At 34.7% G+C, this 21731-nt stretch overlaps 1 protein-coding gene across 3 annotated transcripts in view; it reads right to left on the bottom strand.

The window, feature by feature from the left end:
• The window catches only part of CNTN1 (contactin 1), a 404810-nt gene that overhangs the window by 96405 nt on the left and 286674 nt on the right, over positions 1-21731 (bottom strand). Inside the window, exon 16 of one of the 3 annotated variants that reach the window (XM_006055956.4) lies at positions 5104-5444. The exons of the other annotated variants lie outside the window; for them this stretch is intronic. Coding sequence (XP_006056018.1) covers positions 5365-5444 — 80 coding nt within the window. The 3' untranslated portion in view covers positions 5104-5364. Of the gene's footprint in view, positions 1-5103; positions 5445-21731 lie in introns of those variants that run through there. 3 annotated transcript variants of the gene reach the window in all.

Raw genomic sequence — 21731 nt, 5'->3', positions numbered from 1 at the left:
AGACTACACTGAAAAACAATACACATTCTTGATCAGAACCACAATGTTCCTTACTTCACATTAAGCATCAGCCCAAGTCAATTACTGAGTGGTATATTTCAGAGTATTAAAATTAAAATTTAGAAATGAAAAATTAAAAACTATATTTTTTTAAAAAAAGAGAAAGTCTTATAGTGCAGGCATTCATACACTTTTTCTGAGCATAAGGAAATGTTAAAGGGAATTTAAGGCAAAATCGCCATAGGTTAGTCTTTTATCATTAAGGTGTAAATCATTTCCCCAGTATTACTCTCTGAAATTTTCGGATGGCAAATGAATGACTTTTGGAAAGGTCAGGTTAAAGCTGCATATTAATAATGCATTAATTGGGATACTATATGCATAATAATTCATCCCATTCACTGAGGAACAATATGAAGCAAAAGGCTGTAATTATATTTATGCATTTCTTTCTCTGATATATGCCTGGCCTATACTGACCCTTCTTAATAAATATTTGGTGAAGACATAAATAAATTTATCACATTGACCTTCAGAGCTCTGTAAACATAACAGTTATACACAACACAATCTCCATTCTTTCATTTGCTCTGAAACTGTATTGCATTAAGCAGGTGAAATTGAGAAAATAAATGGAAAGGAGTTGGTTAATAACCCCAAAACCATAGTGTGGCAATATATCTTGGTAGTAATTTACCAAGTAGGTTTTTTTCCATGTAGTAATTAAATACAAATATCCCCTAGGAAATACCTGAGAGGAAATATACTACTAAAGAACAGAGATTTTAGAGTTGAAAAAGGCTTGATTTTAAATTCAGTGCCTTGATTTATCTTGGGCAAGTTTATCACATTGACTAAGCTTTCATTTTCTCAGGTATAAAATAGGAGTCATAAAAACTGACCAGATTGTTGTTAGGATTAAAATAAAAATCTTTAAGGAATGTAGTGCTAGGCCTGGTCTACAGAAAGCCCTTAGTAAGTTTTAGTTTGAATACTATCATTGTTACACCTGTAAGAGCTTTCTGCACGTCTGAGCTGTTGGAGAGGATTAATATTTGTATAATTAACAAGGATCTGTTTATCAGATTGTCCTGGTAAACACCAGTTCTTTCCACTCAAAATTAAGTTGTTTCTGGTAAATTTTTTGGAGATAAGGAAAACTGGTCATGTGAAGGCCCTCTAGTGTGTACAAAGGAACCAGGATGCAGCGAAACTAGAGGGGTACTGTGGAGAGAAACGTGGCCAGGCTTGCACTGTCTCCCAGCAGAAAGGTTTTCTAAGCAGTGTAGCTCATGTTACTTGCTCTGTTTTTCTGTTCAAAATGGAGAGAAAAGTGCTGTGGCAGAAAATAAAATAATGCAGCCACTAGTTCCTCAGCACAAAGGCAGGCATTTAGAAACTGACCATCCTTCTGGACATAGCCAGAGTGGTTATGAACCACTTTCTGTGGTCCAACGGAATCTCACTGGCCACATCCATACTCACTTTTCCAAAATTTTTCTAGGTTCTCAATATATTTACTATTAAATCACTGACTACTGGCAAACAAAATAATATATTTTAGTAAATCCTTATTATATCTGAGTCTTTTATAATTCTTACAAATAACCCTAAAATGTAAGCACGTTATTTTCACTCCTTAATAGATGAGGAAATCCAGACATGAATAGATTAAATAAAATAACCACAGTCATCCAGCTAGCAAAGCTAAAGCTAAGATTTGAACACAACTGATTCACCATCAGGCTTTTCATTTACTACAATGAAAACAATCATTTAAAAACAATATTACCAGATTCAAATTAAAAAATGGCCTTGAGAGCTTTCCTTTAGAGACCTTTCATGTTGCGGAGAATATGAATTACTTGGGCATTAGTGTGCATTTTTGGGAAAATGATAAAAACTGTGTTACATTGATTATAGCTTTTTATATCTTTTTTGTGATCTGTTAACTCAGATAAATGAAGATAAATACATCACATAAATACATCATATAAATTCCTACTGTATTACATCCTAAGGTTTTGTTTTTATTATTGTAAAAGTGTTTGTTAATCTTTCCTGAAATTTACCAATTTTTTAGGAAAAAAAAAAAAACTATGTATGAACAAAATACAGATGTGATTTCCACTCAGTCTCTTTCATATATAAAATAATTAGAAGGAAAAAATGAGCAGAAATACAATTATTTCTCAATTCCATCATTTCTTCTTTAGGATTGTAGTAACAGTCTGTGAAATAGTTTAGTGACATTTGAGGAAATAGTCAGTGACATTTGAGGAAAAATAGAAGAAAATTTATTTTTTCAAAATGATTATTCACACATTATAAGTTGACTATATTTTCTACATCAATAATTTTTTAATTTATTTTTTAATTGAAGGATAATTGCTTTACAGACTTATTGTTTTCTGTCAAACCTCAACATGAATCAGCCATAGCTATACATATACCCCCTCCCTTTTGAACCTCCCTCCCATATCCCTCCCTATCCCATCCCTCTAGATTGATACAGAGCCCCTGTTTGAGTTTCCTGAGCCATACAGCAAATTCCTGTTGGCTATCTATGTTACATATGGTAATGTAAGTTTCCATGTTACTCTTTACATACATTCACCCTCTCCTCCCCTCTCCCCATGTCCATATAAGTCCATTTTCTATATCTGTTTTTCTATTGCTGCCCTGTAAATAAATTCTTCAGTACCATTTTTCTAGATTCCGTATATATGTGTTAGAATACAGTATTTATCTTTCTCTTTCTGACTTACTTCACTCTGTATAATAGGTTCTAGGTTCATCCACCTCATTAGAACTGACTCAAAGGTATTCCTTTTTATGTCTGAGTAATATTCCTTGTGTATGTGTACCACAACTTCTTTATCCATTCATCTGGACATCTAGGTTGCTTCCATGTTCTAGCTATTGTAGTTGAAAAAGACACATGTATCCCATTATTCATTCCATCAATAATTGAGATTCATTTTCATTTAAGTCAAGTGGCATAGAAGATTTGAAACTGGGATCCTCCAAGATTAAACAGGATGCATAGTAGTCAAGCATCATGAGTCAGTGACAACACTTAGCCAAAAACCTTAACGCACTTTCTTCTGCTTAAACACTGACTGGCTTTCTAAACAACTGTGGTTGGAATTGGATCCAACATACTGTTGGTCCTTCTGGGATTCCACTCCACATAGCACACATTTAATATAAGCTTTGACACTAAACAGGAAACACATCCCAATGTCATCCTATTTCCACTTGTAATTGCTCAGTAAGCAATTAAGAACAAACCATCACATATAATATCCTATCCCGTGGTTCACTGTTTATTTTTACTAAAATAGTAAATCATAATGAAAAGTTTGAATGCTAAATGTCAATGAAAAGCTTAATGAAAAGTTCAGTGTAAATTATTGTCCCTTTTAAAATAAAGAAATCTGAAAATAACAATGCTGAAAGAACATGTTATATTAAGGCAGGTGGCTTCTTCTTTACAAAAATACATCAACTGAAGTCCCTTTTTTACTACAAGCCTGTTCTTGTTCTGAAAATTAGTTAAGACAACTGCTTTATCATAAGGTAATATAACACAAATTGACGTGTGGTGTTGTTGAAGCATGCTGCTGCTGCTAAGTCGCTTCAGTAGTGTCCGACTCTGTGCGACCCCATAGATGGCAGCCAACCAGGCTCCCCCATCCCTGGGATTCTCCAGGCAAGAACACTGGAGTGGGTTGCCATTTCCTTCTCCAATGCATGAAAGTAAGGCTGTATTAAGAAGAAGCTGAATATTAAATGGGAATATGGTAGTTTTTAACCTCTAACAATGGTATTTTAACCTTCTACTTGATAAAAATGAACTTAGATCCCCATTAGAAATGAGAATGAGGTTAAAGGGAGGTAAATGAATCTATGTAATTCTAGCTGATATTGATACAGTTTATCTAAAGAAACTAGAGAAGGAAAGCTTCTTTTTTTCCTGGGACTTTTCATACTTGCCATGTGGTTTCCTTTCTAATTTTTATTGATCCTTTCCCAAACTATATTCATATCTGATGGTATATATTGCTGGTATACTTTCAATTAGACATCACTTAAGGGGCCCACAATGCTGATTCATGTACATCTCCATGGCAATATTTATGGATACAGGACAATCTCAAATTATTTTTAAAAATCTTATTAAAATGGAAATTGCCCTAGATCTCCAGTCTACATTCTAGGATGCTTCTTTCTGTGACAATAATTGAGACTAGAAAATGAGAAGTAAAAAATGATGGAAATAAGTAACATTTTGAGCCAGAGATATGTATTCCTTTAAGATGGCTGATCAATTGTTTTTTAATTACTTAAATATTTGGGATTCATATATATTTCTCTCAAAACTTCCCTAAGAGTTATTCCAACCACAGATGGGAATGCTACAGTTACTAAAGGAGATATTCATATAATATCCCATGCCTAAGAGTAAGCCTGTTTAAGAAGAGCAAAAGTATTTCTTGTGAAGAAATAAGAATTTTAAGCATGTTTGTTTGACCAAAGCGGGGAAAGGGAAACATTTTCAAATAATGAAATTTAAGCAGTTCCAATATTAGTCTCTCATTTCTACCCATGTCCTTCCAAAAAGTCTTGACCTTCCTTTCAAAATAAAGATCCAAGAAGGCCGATGCTAGGAGTTAACAATTAAATATGTATACATGCTGTTAATCACTTTGTTATCTTCACTTAAATCTAGCTACTGAGATGACAGTTTTCTCCACATGCTGTCCAATTTCACTTCCCAGTTCCAGGAATTGTTCCAAAAACCCTACAGGGCCATGAGCAGGCTTCAGTTGTTTCTTGCTGCTCTACGTCTTTTCTTGCCAAATTATATATATGGAACCAGGGTACAGAAGGCCACGGGAATAATGCCCCTTAGCTTACATCCTAATTAAGATGACTCATTAGTGAATTTGACAACAGGTTTGTTCATTACCTGCTTGGGTAAATCAAACAGTCCATTCAGTGGCAATACTCTTGTACTATAATTCACCAATTTTTCATATTTTTTTTCAGATAATGAGCTAATTTCTGAGATATGTAATTTCAAAGAAAGACAGGACATGAAAACACAAAAATTTTACTTGGCCATCATATGATGTACTGGGTTAGTTCAGCAGACAGTTTTCAGATATTAGTAAAACTATATTATTATTTTCAAGTATCTTTCTGTTCAAAGTATGTTTAGGTGTCCAAAAGGAAAAAATCCTCTAGGAATTGGATTTTGGCAGGGGGAACTTCAGAAGCTACAATATTGAATTAATTAGTAAAATCTAGTATAATGTGTTAAAAACAAGTTTTCACACAAATAGTGAGTGTCAGCGATCACCAGGTTGGAGGCAGGCTTGCACAGACGGGGAGAAAAGGATCCACCATGTTTTTCTCTCCATCTTTTCTGTTTTTACCTGCAAGAGGAAAGATCAAGGCTGAAGGGCAAGTGTCGATGCCCGTTTAGGAGCAGGAAGCCATGTACTTTGAAAATTTGTCATATATCCTTAATTGGTAAGTTGAAATACGAACAAAGAACAACTTCTAGACATTGTGGATGAGAGTCCAAAAAGGAGAAGCCTGAAGAGACAAGCTTTGGCCCATTCAACCTGTTTCCCTCAGAAATAGTGACTGACTTTCTAAAGAATAAGAGTTGTAACCGAATCCCCTCTTCCCCTCTATAAACAAATGAAACAAAACAAAAAACTCCTAAAGCCTTTGTGATTTCACTCCACAAAGAACAAGTCTTCCCACTGAAAATATGTTTGTGCCTTCAAGACTTCTAATTAAGAAAAAAAGCTTGAGGGTAAATTTAAGCTGTGACTTAAAAAATTAATCAGAGATTGGAGCTGGAAGTTGTAGGAACCTGTGTCTTGAGAAATATATTTATTATTCATGTCTATATGAACATTATGACAAAAGGGGAGCGAAGTAAAAGAAAATGTTTATAAAAGTCATCATGGGCAACACGTGAACTGGAGTTGTTATTATTCTCTTACATAAATATGGACTCTGAGACCTACAAGACCACAGGTTATTCAGCAGGTGAAGTGCTCTTTAAATCTATGCTCACATAATACCAAAAGCCAGACCATTCCCTTTGCATCACGTGGATCTTTTAATGACTATATCATATATTAGTATAACTATACCATTATAGAAAATCATGACATTAACAAGATGTTCATCCTCCTATGTTTCCTTACTATAACTAGGGATAGTTTGATTATAATTAGGCTATTTTGTAACCACTAGTATCCTCCTAGTTATAGTTATTTAAATAGGAGTAATAGTGTATAGAAAAACTTGCTAGGAAAATTGCTGACTACTTGTTGCAAATTTAGTCCTATGATAAATGGTAACAAAGGTTACTTAATGCATTTGTCCCTTCTATGTGTCTTTCAAATGTTAGAGATTTCCAAGTCTTTTGATGAGAGCTGAAGTTGATAATTTTTGAGATATTCTTTTTTCTCCCTTTCAAATGAAGTCTTGGTATTTTTGCAGAGAGAGAGGGAGTTGTGAACAGTCACACAGGAAGCCTCCCTAAACAGTTGCACATTAGACTGCTGTTTCTTGAATTAGTTAACAGTAGCTTTCAGCCTTTGAAGGAATATATCAAATAGTGGTCCTCCAAGTTGTTTAAACCACAATCAGAAGCACCTGGTGTCTTCTATTCAGGAACAGTCCCTTGCCCCTGAAGAAATTCTCAGAGATGTGCAGGGGGCTCAAACACTGGCTATTGAGGCCCTGAAGAATGTAGTGAGCTGATGCTCAGGAGTATATTCCTCAGTGTGACAGAGCCCAGACTACTCTGTGACACACCTACATTCTAGTGGGTCACGCATTTTTTGCTGCTAAGAATATCAAAAATTCATAATTTTGTACATTATTTTTTTGTAAAAATGAAGCAGATTCAAGTATATCCTTTTAATTTTGCTAGCTCTTGCTTACCTTCATCCCAATGTACTTTCAGATAAAGGGGTTGGTGTTCCAGCAGTGTCCTGGGAAATGCACATGGACCCCAACCAAGTTCCTCACCTCACCCCATGTCCACAGAATGACTATTACTATCACTGGACAATTAGAAATCAAAATGGCATTTTACTTTTTTGGAAAATAAAAAAATCTTTTGGATTTATTCCAGAATCTGCATTCACTCATGAGTGTATCGGTCAGTTAAACATTATAATGGAAAAGTGTTTGGCAGAGAGAGCTTCCCATTGTACTAATCTAAAGAGATATCCTAAGCCAGATTTAAACACATGTGTGGGGGTCTAGCACACAAGGACTGAATCATGTAGTCACCTTTAAGGAGGAAACAGGGAAGGTGTAACCCCAAAATAGCTGGCTTTGTAGAATACCAGTAGAGATTCACAGTAGGTTGGATTACCCTTTCAACATCTCTGCCCTTCTCTTTAGTCTATCTCACTTAACCACAGTGATGATGGTAGTCAGATGAGCTATGTGATAGGAATTCAAAAGGACAAAAATCCCCTCTCTGCAGCTTCTTAAACTGACCACAGGTTTAGAGGGTAAAGGTTTTCTCTGATTTCCTTCATTTTCTTTTGCTTGGGTATAAAAAGTTCTGTGACCCAGTCAAACTCCCAGGTTAGTGAGGTTAGCTGGTGGGAAGAAGATGGGAGTGGCAGGAAGCCAGTCTGCAAAAGGTACTATGAGGAAATAATGGCACATTTCTGAAACTCGAAATGGCAGATTTCACAAGAAGCATATCAAAAAAAATTGTTTTGCTTAAAAAGAATTATATGCCATTGAGTCTTCTGTTGATTATTTTTTCAATAATGAAGCTCAGGTGTTTTCTATTCTTTTTTAAATAAAATGAACCAAGAACAGAAGATATTAAGAAATTCTAATTTCAAGTAACTTAAAAGTTTACTCTGTAAATTAACTTCTAATTATCAATGCCTCAGGGTGTTCGGGTGGACAATTTAACTAATTTGATAAAACAAACCATATATCAACAGTATAAAAGGATGCAAAATAAAAATTATCTGATCTGATTTTATATCTGGGGAAGTTAAATATTAAAGAAAAGTGAGAAAGATAAATCCTTGCACTTCTAACGTGCAGCAGTTTTGTTAGGATGACCTGAAAAAATTTATATGAAAGTTCTGTAGACACATACATTTTAATCTAAAACATTTAAACATTTTGAATGAACTATTTTTAAGGCCAAAAAACACATTGTAAAAATCAAGTTTAAACTATCTATTATGATTTATTTACTCTTTTTGCTATTGTAATTATAATTTATAATGTTAATAGAGGAAAAAATATTATAGCTTTCTTTTGTCACCAGACCTATCATAAATACATTATGGGCAAAAATAAAATTGAAAAATTTGCATCAGTAACTTTTATATGAAATTAATATTTATTATCAAAAAAAGGCCTACATTTTAACTTTTCACATTGATTACTTTATCTCTGAATATATTTGAATTAGTGCTTAATTACATTGCTTTGAGCAATGAACTGGGCATTATATATGAAGCGGGACTGCCTATATTCAAATCTTATCTTTTTGCTTAGTATCTGAATAACCTTAGGCAAGTAACTTAGCCTCTCTGGGACTCAATTTCCTCATGTGTAAAATGGAGATAACAACAGTATCCATCCATCTCTTAAAATAGTGCCTGGTAAAAGTAAACCTTTAGTAAATATTATATACCCTTGAATAATATAATAAATGGATACTTGCAATATGTATTTTATTATTATATATAGTATATGATTTGTCATATATTATACAATTAGAGATACCAAGGGAACATTTCATGCAAAGATGGGCTCAATAAAGGACAGAAATGGTATGGACCTAACAGAAGCAGAAGATATTAAGAAGAGGTGGCAAGAATACACAGAAGAACTATACAAAATAGATCTTCACGACTAAGATAATCACGATGGTGTGATCACTCACCTAGAGCTAGACATCCTGGAATGTGAAGTCAAGTGGGCCTTAGAAAGCATCACTATAAACAAAGCTAGTGGAGGTGATGGAATTCCAGTTGAGTTCTTTCAAATCCTAAAAGATGATGCTGTGAAAGTGCTACACTCAATATGCCAGCAAATTTGGAAAACTCAGCAGTGGCCACAGGACTGGAAAAGGTCAGTTTTCATTCCAGTCCCAAAGAGAGGCAATGCCAAAGAATGCTCAAACTACCACACAATTGCACTCATCTCACATGCTAGTAAAGTAATGCTCAAAATTCTCCAAGCCAGGCTTCAGCAATATGGGAACCGTGAACTTCCTGATGTTCAAGCTGGTTTTAGAAAAGGCAGAGGAACCAGAGATCAAATTGCCGGCATCAGCTGGATCATGGAAAAAGCAAGAGTTCCAGAAAAACATCTATTTCTGCTTTATTGACTATGCCAAAGCCTTTGACTGTGTGGATCACAATAAACTGTGGAAAATTCTGAAAGAGATGGGAATACCAGACCGCCTGATCTGCCTCTTGAGAAACCTGTATGCAGGTCAGGAAGCAACAGTTAGAACTGGACATGGAACAACAGACTGGTTCCAAATAGGAAAAGGAGTATGTCAAGGCTGTATATTATCACCCTGCTTATTTAACTTATATGCAGAGTACATCATGAGAAACGCTGGACTGGAAGAAGCACAAGCTGGAATCAAGATTGCCGGGAGAAATATCAATAACCTCAGATATGCAGATGACACCACCCTTATGGCAAAAAGTGAAGAGGAACTCAAAAGCCTCTTGATGAAAGTGAAAGAGGAGAGTAAAAAAGTTGGCTTAAAACTCAACATTCAGAAAACAAAGATCATGGCATCTGGTCTCATCACTTCATGGGAAATAGATGGGGAAACAGTGTCAGACTTTATTTTTGGGGGCTCCAAAATCACTGCAATGGTGACTGCAACCATGAAATTAAAAGATGCTTACTCCTTGGCAGGAAAGTTATGACCAACCTAGATAGCATATTAAAAAGCAGAGATATTACTTTGCTAACAAAGGTCCATCTAGTCAAGGCTATGGTTTTTCCAGTGGTCATGTATGGATGTGAGAGTTTGACTGTGAAGAAAGCTGAGGGCCGAAGAATTGATGCTTTTAAACTGTGGTGCTGGAGAAGACTCTTGAGAGTCCCTTGGACTGCAAGGAGATCCAACCAGTCCATTCTAAAGATCAGTCCTGGGTGTTCTTTGGAAGGAATGATGCTAAAGCTGAAACTCCAGTACTTTGGCCACCTCATGGGAAGAGTTGACTCATTGGAAAAGACTCTGATGCTGGGAGGGATTGGGGGCAGGAGGAGAAGGGGATGACAGAGGATGAGATGGCTGGATGGCATCACTGACTCGATGAACATTACTTTGAATGAACTTCAGGAGTTGGTAATGGACAGGGAGGTCTGGCATGCTGCAATTCATGGGGTCACAAACAGTCAGACACGACTAAGCAACTGAAGTGAACTGACTGATACATTAAATTATGTAATAACAAATATTTTTATTTTATATTAAAATATGTGTCTTTCACAGCATAAAGACTGGAGCTATAAATATATATTTTGCCAATGTAAATTAAAATTAATTTTAAAATATGAACCAATTGCCATTTATTCATGCTCATAAAGGCTTGTGTATATCACTGATTATCTGTACCCCTCTTGTAATTTGACATAATTGTCAGTTTAATTTGGATTACTCTGGTAAATATACATTAATATATTAAGATCATTAGGGACCAGTGAAATGAAGTGTTTAACAAGATCCAGGCTATTAAGTTCTGTAAAGCTTTCCTGCTTTCTCTCCTGGAATCAGAGTGAGGAGAAGCAAGTTTGTTGATTGTTGTTTTAAGGGAGCCCTGGATATAAACCCACTGTAGCAAAGAATAAATTCCAGTTTGCTAAAACCTGACCAGTTAGCTTATTAGACAAAGAGAACAATTAATTGAAGCAAAGAAGAAATCCTGCAATGAAACTTCTCTCACTGTACTTCAATGAGGGAAAAATAAGTAATTAAATTTATATCAGTGCATTCTTCATAGTGTCATCTACCAGTTTATAACCCTCATATTGTTATTTTTGATTTTTGAATTTGTAAAATGAAGGGTTAAACTAAATCACTTCCAAGATCCATCTTAAAGTTTAAAATATCATATCTCAGTCTGAAAGAACTACACACTTCATTGATATAATTGAACATTTCCTTGAATTTATGTCAATATACATTGTTTTGACATTAAAAAATACAATTTCAAATTATTACTGTACTTTGTAGCTTTAGCAGTGATTAGGAAAGCTGCTATTTTTACTAGAGCTTTTATAAATAGAACTACTAGTAAGTTCTAGCTTTGAAACAATCAAGCTACTTCTAAATTCTGCATTTATGATAAACAAATATGCATTTCAGCTTTAGCATTTAACAGTTATGGAGAACTGGCACTTAGTAGCTTGTGAATTAGTTGATTCTCAATGGAAATGAGAAAGCTTAATTTCTGGGCAATCTTCACTATTAATAGATGTATTACTGCGGTATAGAGCCAACTGGGGTCAGGATGCCTCTGAATGGCGCCCGGTCAGTCATTGTTCCAACCAGTGTGGGCAGGGAGGGCCATTTTCCTGTCTCAGCCTTCAAGGACTGATGAGATGGAATCTGTAGTCTGTCTCTGTGGCAAATTTTCTTGGCCAAAGTAAGTGGAAAGCAAAGGCAATTATCCAAGAATCTGAGGTAAATGTGTGTTTTTCTGACCCAAATACTTGAAAAACTACCTCAACTATTCTCTTTGATTTGGCGATGATGATCTGCACACATCTTTCTGCCTATATAAGTGAATCTCTTTTCTGGATGTCTTCACTAAGAGTGAGTGTGTTAGTGGGTGAAGGCTAGTAAGGTGCATGCATAATTTTATGTCTGTCTAACTTTGTGTGTATATCACATGAAACTTTTTAATCTGTCCTTCCTAATTTTATAGTTATTAAATTAATTAATGTAAAAGTCCTTTCAAATTAATTAAGGCATGCCATGCTTAAATAATAATTTTGAACGTAAATCCACTTTTGGTTATTTAATAATTTGAATATTGGAATTCTTGAACACAGTGTGAATATTTATGCCAGATACTGCAGAAGTCTAAATCCTGATTAAACACCAAGAGTTCCACTAACTTTTAACGTGACGGCAGTCTCATTTTCCTTCTACTTTCAAAAATAGCCAAGGTTCCTGAGTTAACCATACAAATACAACATTAAATAACCCAAGAGGAGGTAATTCAACCTTTTAAAATAAATGTCTCTGGCTTTATTTTTCCCTTGATGTTTAAAACCCCAGCTACTATTTATTAGCATGTGCTGGACAATAATGGGAAAGTGAGCAGAGCAGAACTGCAATCAGTAACTTTCATAGCAGCAATTCTACAACAGACTTGGTAGTCTTCTGGCTATTATACCAAATTAACTATTGAACATTTTAGAGTATTAAAGTATTAAAATTTTAAAGCCTTAGGTACAAAAGTTTTAGAAATTAACTATAGATTTTATTTATTCCTACTATCTAAAAGACATCTATTATCAGAAAATTGAATTGAGGTTCCAAGATAACTGTCACAAAATACATGGGTAATTCAAGGCAAGTCTCTCTCGAAATCTAAATTTTGTAGTAAAAAGGGATGGGAACAGTCTAGATGACCTCCAGGACTAATTCTAGATTTGAAATTGTATATTCCAGCTTTAAGATAAATGCAGGTATTTCATGTAGCTACTCTGAAGAAGTTAGAAGGGAAAAAAAATGTAATTTTTGTGCATGCTTTTCTAATAACAGGGCCATTAGAGCCCTTTTATCTCAAACAAAGAAAATGTTTATTTCATGTTTTTTTAAGAAAGAGTACTAATGAATCTGGAACAACATCTCCAAGTAAATGGTTCAAAATTAAGTTTGTCTGGATAGCAAAGAGAGTATGCTTTGGATGTGAACTCTGCTAACAGAACATCTGGAAATAATAAATACCCAAGGGTATTTTCTGTAGAAAAGACTTAGCCAACTATTATGATTGTTAAAAATACAGCAGTATTATTCAGACTAAAAATTATATTGCCAGCTTCCATCAGGTTATTTATTTGACCATATTAGCTTAACTTAACCAACACAGAATTTAAAAGTGAGCTAGTCATCAACCAAAATGACTTCCTTAAGAAAGAATCTGGTAACCGTGTCATTAGGCCAAGTAATAAAAACTTCAGGGGATTACATCAAATAAAGATGACATCTTACTTACATTCATTTCCATTCTGCAACTGTATTTTGGCATTAGAAATAAAGTAGAAATATGCACACACATGCACACACATAATATTCTTGTCTAAATAAAAATCTACATAGAACTATGCATGTAAGCTTCTAATATAAAAATACAAACTTGACTTGGGGATTCAATAGTTTGCATAGTTTTGTATTATCCACTTTAACTTCAGTCATTCTTTTTCCAAAACATTTCCAAATTTCACATAGCATAGGTTAGTATTGAGAATCAAACTAAAAGTTTCAGAGAATCAAAGTCTTTTTACCTTTTGTTTGTTTTTTAATCTCAGCCTTGTATTAAGAAATGTTGTTTAATATGATATTTAAGATATAAAAATGGGGGGGGCAGATATGAAAAGAATAATCATGACTGCATTTTCTATTTTTTCAACTTTAGTGACAAACATTATGTTCAGCCAGGTGTCAGGAGGGTGCTAACAGTTGGTAGCACTACCAAGGATATTTATAATACAGCAGAAATGCCATGGAAAGTAGTAAAACACAGATGTCAAAGCCTAATTTCTTGCTTTTGTGGCCTAATATTATGGTCCATTTTTGAATATTGTCCAAAAGTGCACTCATAAAAGAGAATTTAACTTTGGCAAGCTACATAAATGTTCCCCAAAGTGCTGTCAAATGAATCCCTAGAAACCTTTCCTTATAAATGACCCTTTTTTCTTTTAACTTAAAAGCATTAAGTCCTCTAGAAACATATTTTGCTAAAAACAACAGGGCTGTTGATGTGCACCAAAACTTACTTGATGAAGCAACCTGAATTACACTTTTATGGGACCTATTAAGTATAACCTTTATTATAAAAACAATAACAAAATGGAAATTTGTATCAATCATCTTGATTTGGTTTCTTATATAAGAAGCCTAAAAATAGCTGTTTTTTGTTTGTTTAACTAAAAATAATTTTAGACTATAAAGGTCTTTTAGCTATTAAACAATTTGTTTGAGTTCTAAATCCCCTTGGCTATGTCATACATGCCTGTGTTTTAAAGTTTTATTCTGAAATTCCCTCTTTCACTAATACAATATTATTTTAAACTGAGGTCAGTGTGTGCTCTAACAGGAAAATAATTCACTAAAATTATCTACAAATTACTTTAAATGTCATAATACCAAGAATGGTATTACAATCTCTTATAAAAGTTATCTTCATTTTTATATTAGTTATATTTTATCATATCATTTTATATTAGCTCTAGCTGGGGAATATTTCATCTTATTTTTTATCTATTTTTTTTACTTACTGTTGATACATAGATTGAGTGGTTCTTGATTAACTTTAGAGTTTTTGAAGCTGATTATCTTCCTTGGTGTGATTTAGTGCTTAAAGTTCAGTTGTGCTAAAATTATATAAGGGTGAGGGAAAACCACCTGGAGTTAACTCTTTTCTCACCACCTGAACTGCCTTCTTCCATTCCCATAACATTCCTGTCCTTACATCAGAGCTCCCTTCCTTGACATCTAGCCAAATATTCATAAGTGTTTTTTCAATTATTTGTTGAGACTTCTATTTGGTTTGCATAGGATAAACTGGAGGAAAAAAGGATCTTATTATCTTTCTGAAACACATTTCTAATTCTTTATCTATTCTATAAACAAAACATTATGACTTTCAAACCATTTTCCATGAATTCTCTAGAACAATAATTTCTGAAAACCATTTAAAGACCACTTCATCACAAGCATTGTGCGGTTTTATAAAAAAAGAGACTTGCCAACTCAGGCCAGGTTTAAACATTTGGCTACTCTGGAATGGTATAATTTGATGCCCTCCATAATGACATTCTTTAAAAATATATCCAATACTTATTTGAAAAGAATACAGTAATGCATAGGGGAAAAGAGTGAAGGAGGGTTCTGGGTAAAGATGCAGGCAACACATTCTCCCCTACTGCCTTTGGTAATTCAACCCTGGTGCCAAAGCTGCAGCCCAACTCAGTCCTTCCCAGGCTAGGATCAACTTCCTCAGAAGCAGTTTAGTAGATGCCACTTGTTCAAACATTACTTCTGAGTATGCCGTAATCTACGCTTCCTAGTAATATGCTATTTTTGAAAAAAGAGAAAACATGAACATATTTTCTTTATATTTTCAGTGTGTTTTATGTTTATTGATTTTTTTTGTTAAAAAGTTTTGGAGAAATTATAGATTCACATGCAATTGTGACTATTAATGAAGGAAGGTCCTGAATATCCTTCATTCATTTACTCACCACAGCAGTTTGCCTAACTAAATATATTAGCACAACCAGAAAATTGACATTGATACTATCCATCAAACTTATAGTACAGATTTCATTAGTTTGTGTGTCTGTGTGCTTGCTTATTTCTAAGAAACTTTTAGTTTTATCACATGTGTAGACTTCAGTGACCATGACCAGAGTTAAGATACAGAACAATCTCATTATAAGGATTCCCTGCACTACATTTTTATGGCTACAACCACTCCCCTTCTTCTAATCTCTTTAAGTCATAACAACTGATAATCTAGTCTCCATCTCTATAATTTTCATTTCAAAAATGCTAAATAAATGGACTCATAGAGTATGCAAATTGGCTGCTTTCCATGCAGCATTCACTTGAGATATAGCCAAATGGCACACATAACTAGATTATTCTTATTTCTGAATAGTAGTCCACAGTACTAGTATACCACAGTTTGTTTAACCACTCTTGTGTTTAAGAGCATTTGTTTCCAGTGTTGGGCTATCATGAAGAAAACTGCTATGAATGCTGTCCCTAATCTTTTCTTAATTTGTCTGTAATTGTTATTTAACCCATCCAATGATTTATTTTAAATTTCCAATGATTGTTTATTGTTTGTAGTTCTTTTTTTCCCCAAACTGCTTCATTTCATAGTATCTTATTTCCAAATTTTTATCATTTTCTCTCTTATTTGTCTAAAGATTTAAGCATGGTTATTTTTATTCTTATTCTGATGATTAGAGTATCTGATGGACTCTAGACTTTATTGTTTTGTTTTTAATCCTCGCTGATTCATTTTTATGGCCTGTCATTTTTTACATAGTTCAATATTTGATTTATCTAAATTTGTTGGAATCCTAAAAGGCTGTGTTGAATGCTATTTCAGAGATGGTATTCCTTTACATTTGCCTGGGCTCTGATGAAGAATGTTTATTGACTTATCTAAAATGTTTTGTGTTTCTAGTGAGTTTTTAGAACAGTGAATGAACACTTTGCCAAAAAAAAAAAAAAAAGTTTTCATTTCTTTCAATCAGGGCAGCTTGAATTCTATATATTGAGCTTCCAGGACAACATTGTTTAAATAAAGGTTGCTTTTACAAGAATAATGTCGACACTATAGAAATACTAAGAGAAATATTTCCAAACTGAAAGGATAGAACTAGTATAAAATGCAGTTTTGGACATCAAAGGTGAAAATTACATGGCCAGTACTACCTCATAACTTGAAATTATTTGTATAACTGGAGAAATAGGCAATGTGTGTCACTTATATGATCTTTTTTCCTTGAGCGTCTGTGGACTTAACTAGTGGGTAAAGCAATTGAAGTTCTACAGGTTTTTACATGTAAACACTTATGACTGCTACAGAATGACAATGGCTTATATTCGATTATTGGGCCATTTTCTATAAATTGTTTTCAGTTGACAACACTTGCTATTGTCTTCTTCATTTCTCAGTTCTACCAAACATTAAATGGATAAGTGGGGAAGTGAGTTACCTCTGGGTAAAAAAGTCCCACAAAAGCAGATCTAATGTTACATTTTCCTTAAGCTATGTGTTTTTCTATATTTAATTTCAGTTTTATATTTAGAAACATTCATATTTAACTAATTCACTGCCTCCATTCTAAACTCAATTTAAAAATGATGATGAAAGGCACAAGCTTAAAATACATTTTTCACTCTTATTCAAATCTTCATCAGGCTTTACCTGCACAACCACCCATCCAAACTGGCAAATACACACACACACACGCACACACACATAGAATATAAGGGGGATACAAAATTTTCACTATGTATTCATTTACTGCAAGAGAACATAAGCTAAAAGATCCACATTTTCCAAATTATCCCTGAATATTTCTACTTTTGTTTAAACCTTCTGATAAGGCATAATAGTGTATGTACTAAGATGGATATATTGTCAAATTTTTTTTCTCAGTGATCATAAGAGGAAATTACTTTCCCCTCTAATCTGTTCACTATCCCTCTCACAGCACTGACATTCTCATAATTTTAGAAACGTCAGTTCAGATCACTGATATCTGAGTGTGAATTAGCACTGTGTGTGTGCATTAGTCACTTGGTTGTGTCCAACTCAGAGACCCCATGGACTGTAGCCCACCAGGCTCTTCTGTCCATGGAATTCCTCAGGCAAAATGCTGGAGTGGGTAGTCAGTCCCTTTTCTAAGGGATCTTCCTGACCAAGGGCTCAAACCAGGGTCTCCTGCATGGCCGGCAGATTCTTTACCATCTAAGCTGTTGGGCATTAATTTACCTCAGATTTAGCAAGCTCTTATATATTGTCTAATATATAGCATGGCTAATATATTTATAGACAGATATATTCTTGAAAATTTGAAAGAAAACTGATTGAAAGCAATTTATAATCTAAATGTGCTATTAGACCTCACTACATAAAATTCATTAGTTTATTATTAGCATGAGGTGAAAAATAATCCCTTACGTTTTCTTTTTTTGAGAATCTTGGTCTAGATGGGGTAAAAAGAATAATAGATTAAATTCCTTGGTCTTTTAGCTAAAAGTGGCCTTTTGGGTCTTTGCTGGCTGTGGAAATTTAATGAAAGTGATAAATTCTCTTCCCAGGACAATCTAGATACTCATTGAATTTTCCATTTAACTTCAGGAGATCCATAGGCCACTTGAAGCCTATCACTGGATTCCAGGTTATGATTTTCTAGACTAAATAAAAAAACATAATGAGGTGGGTAAACAATATTACTAAAGTCATACTATATCATTACTCATCATTATTTTAAGAAATAAGGAAAACTTTAATTCTATATTCCATGATATAAATATATAAATCATATCTGAAGGTTTACTTTATATATATTTTTGACAAAAGCTATGCAGAAATGCATCTGACTATTTGAATTTCAAATTTTTATTGATGCAAAATGAATATCTTATTAATAATGAAATTTGGAGAATGATTATAGCTTAGACTTTTATCAATGCTAAGACAGTGAAGAAAGCTGAGTGCCGAAGAATTCATGCTTTTGAAATGTGGTGTTGGAGAAGACTCTTGAGAATCCCTTGGACTGCAAGGAGATCCAACCAGTCCATTCTAAAGGAGATCAGCCCTGGGTGTTCTTTGGAAGGAACGATGCTAAAGCTGAAACTCCAGTACTTTGGCCACCTCGTGGGAAGAGTTGACTCATTGGAAAAGACTCTGATGCTGGGAGGGATTGGGGGCAGGAGGAGAAGGAGACAACAGAGGATGAGATGGCTAGATGGCATCACAGACTCGATGGACGTGAGTCTGGGTGAACTCTGGGAGTTGGTGATGGACAGGGAAGCCTGGCGTGCTGCAATTCATGGGGTCGCATAGAGTCGGACACGACTGAGCAAATGAACTGAACTGAAGCAATTCTTTTTATCTGTGCGGTGCTGTGCTTGGTCGCTCAGTTGTGTCTGACTCTTTGCAACCCATGGACTGTAACCCACGAGGCTATAGTTTTTTTAACATTCTGTTATAGTGCAGGAACTCAGTTTCCATTGTTTTAAGTTATTTTTCTTAGAACTAAAAGGCTTTAGAAATAAAAACTTATATTTTCACATAATAGCTGCTATACATTTTTATACTGGTTTTTACTTTCATAAAAAATACACACTATGATGATTATTAATTACTTAGTGTTAGTGGTCAAGATTATTAATATTCTTTGGCTATATCTGCGAAACTTATTCTTCCCTCTGCATTCCAGGAGTTTACTGCAATTTTGATGGCTCATCTATAAAGAATACGCCTGTCAATTCAGGAGACAGGGGTTTGATCTCTGGGTTAGAAAGATGCCTTGGAGAAGGAAATGGCAACCCACTCTAGTATTTTTGTCTGGGAAATCCCATGGACAGAGGGGCCTGGTGGGCTACCATCCATGGGGCTGCAAAGAGTATGGCACGACTTAGTGACTAAACAACAACAACATCTAAGTTATATGAAGACACTGATGTACATACATTATAATATAACCCCTATTGTGATAGGGCTTCCCAGGTGATGCTAGTGGTAAAGAACTTGCCTGCAAATTTCAAGAGACATAAGAGACATAAGTTCGATCCCTGGGTCAGGAAGAATCCCTGGAGGAGAGCCCAGCAACCCACTCCAGTATTCTTGCCTGGAGAATCCCATGGACAGGGTGCAGTCTGCAGTGCAGTGGCAGGCTGCAGTCCATAGGGTCACAAAGAGTTGGACACAGGGGAAGTGACTTAGCACACCTATTACAATGCTAATAATAATCATTTAACATGCAAACAAAGTCAATTAAATGCAAATATAGGCTATCCTTGGAAGCAGCTTAGCAGCAAGTTGTCTGACTAGTAAAAACAGTGAATAATTCCTCTCCCAGATAACTCTCAGACAGATGTCCAAGAAAACAAAATGGAAATATTGAACCTATAGGAACTTTATTGAATTTAACATTTTGTAGCCTTGGAGTTTAACTAATTTTCAATAAGGGTTGTGTGTAATAAATACCTAGGTTTATTTGGATAAAGAAATTTCAGCTAGACTTCTAATACTCTACTGAAGAATATATTTAACTGGAATAAGTGTTTTCAATATTTGCTCAGTGAGACTGGGGGACTCCATACTACCTTTGCTCTAGAGGAAAATGCAGGACATATATGAGCTTGAGTGAAATTATATTTTTGATCTGGATTTAGTATGGGTAATATTACAAACCATGTGTATCATCTCATTTACTAATAATTTATCTGATTATGCAAAAACTGATGAAAAGTACAATAAAAATGGTCAATAAATATTTTAGTACATAAAGTGTGAAAAAATAAAAATTTTAACATGCTATTGAGACAGAGGGAAAAAGAGAACTATGAAGTTATAAAACAGAATTCTGCAGCTCACTAAATATTATTAATAATAAAAATACATATGTGAATTTCACAACTTAGTAGAGGAGATAACTCATATGCACAAATTGCTATAAAACTCATTTGACAAAATAGTTATTGTTACAGAGTTTAGAAAAGAGGGTTAATATTTAGGACATCAAAAAATGACTTATGAGTTTTGTACTTTTGAGCTAATCTTTAAAGGATGGAGGGCTTCCCTTGTGGCTCAGCAGGTAAAGAATCTGCCTGCAATGTGGGAGACCTGGGTTCAATCCCTGGGTTGGGAAGATCCCCTGGAGAAGGGAAAGGCTACCCACTCCAGTATTCTGTCCTGGAGAATTTCATGGACTGTAGAGTCCATGGGGTCGCAAAGAGTCAGACCAGACTGAGCAACTTTCACCTCACCTTGAAGGATGGATAAGACTTGGGCAACAAGCAATGAAAACAGGATGTGGAAGGAATGCTGTGAACCAAGGAACAGAGGTAAAAATCTTAGGATATTTCTGTGGACTAGTTGGTCAGCAGGAATGGTGAGAGATTAAAGCTAAACAGGCCAAGGTCACCACACAGTACGGAACTTCTCAGGTGCTTAGCTAAAAGGAATGGTCTTCATTCTTTAGACAGTGTGTGAAGAGCAGATGAATGATTTTAAATAAAGTGAGGCATGTTTTGAGCTGGCCTCACACCTATACAGCAGAGATCAGTAGCAAAGTGATTTTCAATAAGCATATATCCAAGCACATTCTCAATCATTTATAAGAACAAAAGCACAGGTTTGAAAATCAGCAACAAATAGAAACATGATACCTGTAAAATCATTTTTTATTCTAAGATGATAGTGGCAAATGTATTAACAATTGAGGTTATATATTATACAGAGTGAAGTAAGTCAGAAGAAAAACACCAATATAGTATACTAATGCATATAGATGGAATTTAGAAAGATGGTAACGATGACCCTATATGCGAGACAGCAAAAGAGTCACAGATGTAAAGAACAGTCTTTTGGACTCTGTGGGAGAAGGCAAGGGTGGGATGATTTGACAGAATAGCATTGAAACATGTATATTATCATATGTGAAACAGCCCAGGTTCAATGCATGAGACAGGGTGCTCAGGGATGGTGCACTGGGATGACCCTGAGGATGGGATGGGGAGGCAGGTGGGAAGAGGGTTCAGGAGGGGGGACACATTTATACCCATGGCTGATTCATGTCAATGGATGGCAAAAACCACTACAATATTGTAAAGTAATTGGCCTCCAATTAAAATAAATTAATTAATTAAAAAAAACAATTGAGGTTATAATAAACATCATCAGTATATTTTT

The sequence above is a fragment of the Bubalus bubalis genome, chromosome 4 (genome assembly GCF_019923935.1).
Source record: "Bubalus bubalis isolate 160015118507 breed Murrah chromosome 4, NDDB_SH_1, whole genome shotgun sequence".
NCBI classification, from domain to species: Eukaryota; Metazoa; Chordata; class Mammalia; order Artiodactyla; family Bovidae; genus Bubalus; species Bubalus bubalis.
This window is presented reverse-complemented; position numbering and strand designations above follow the sequence as displayed.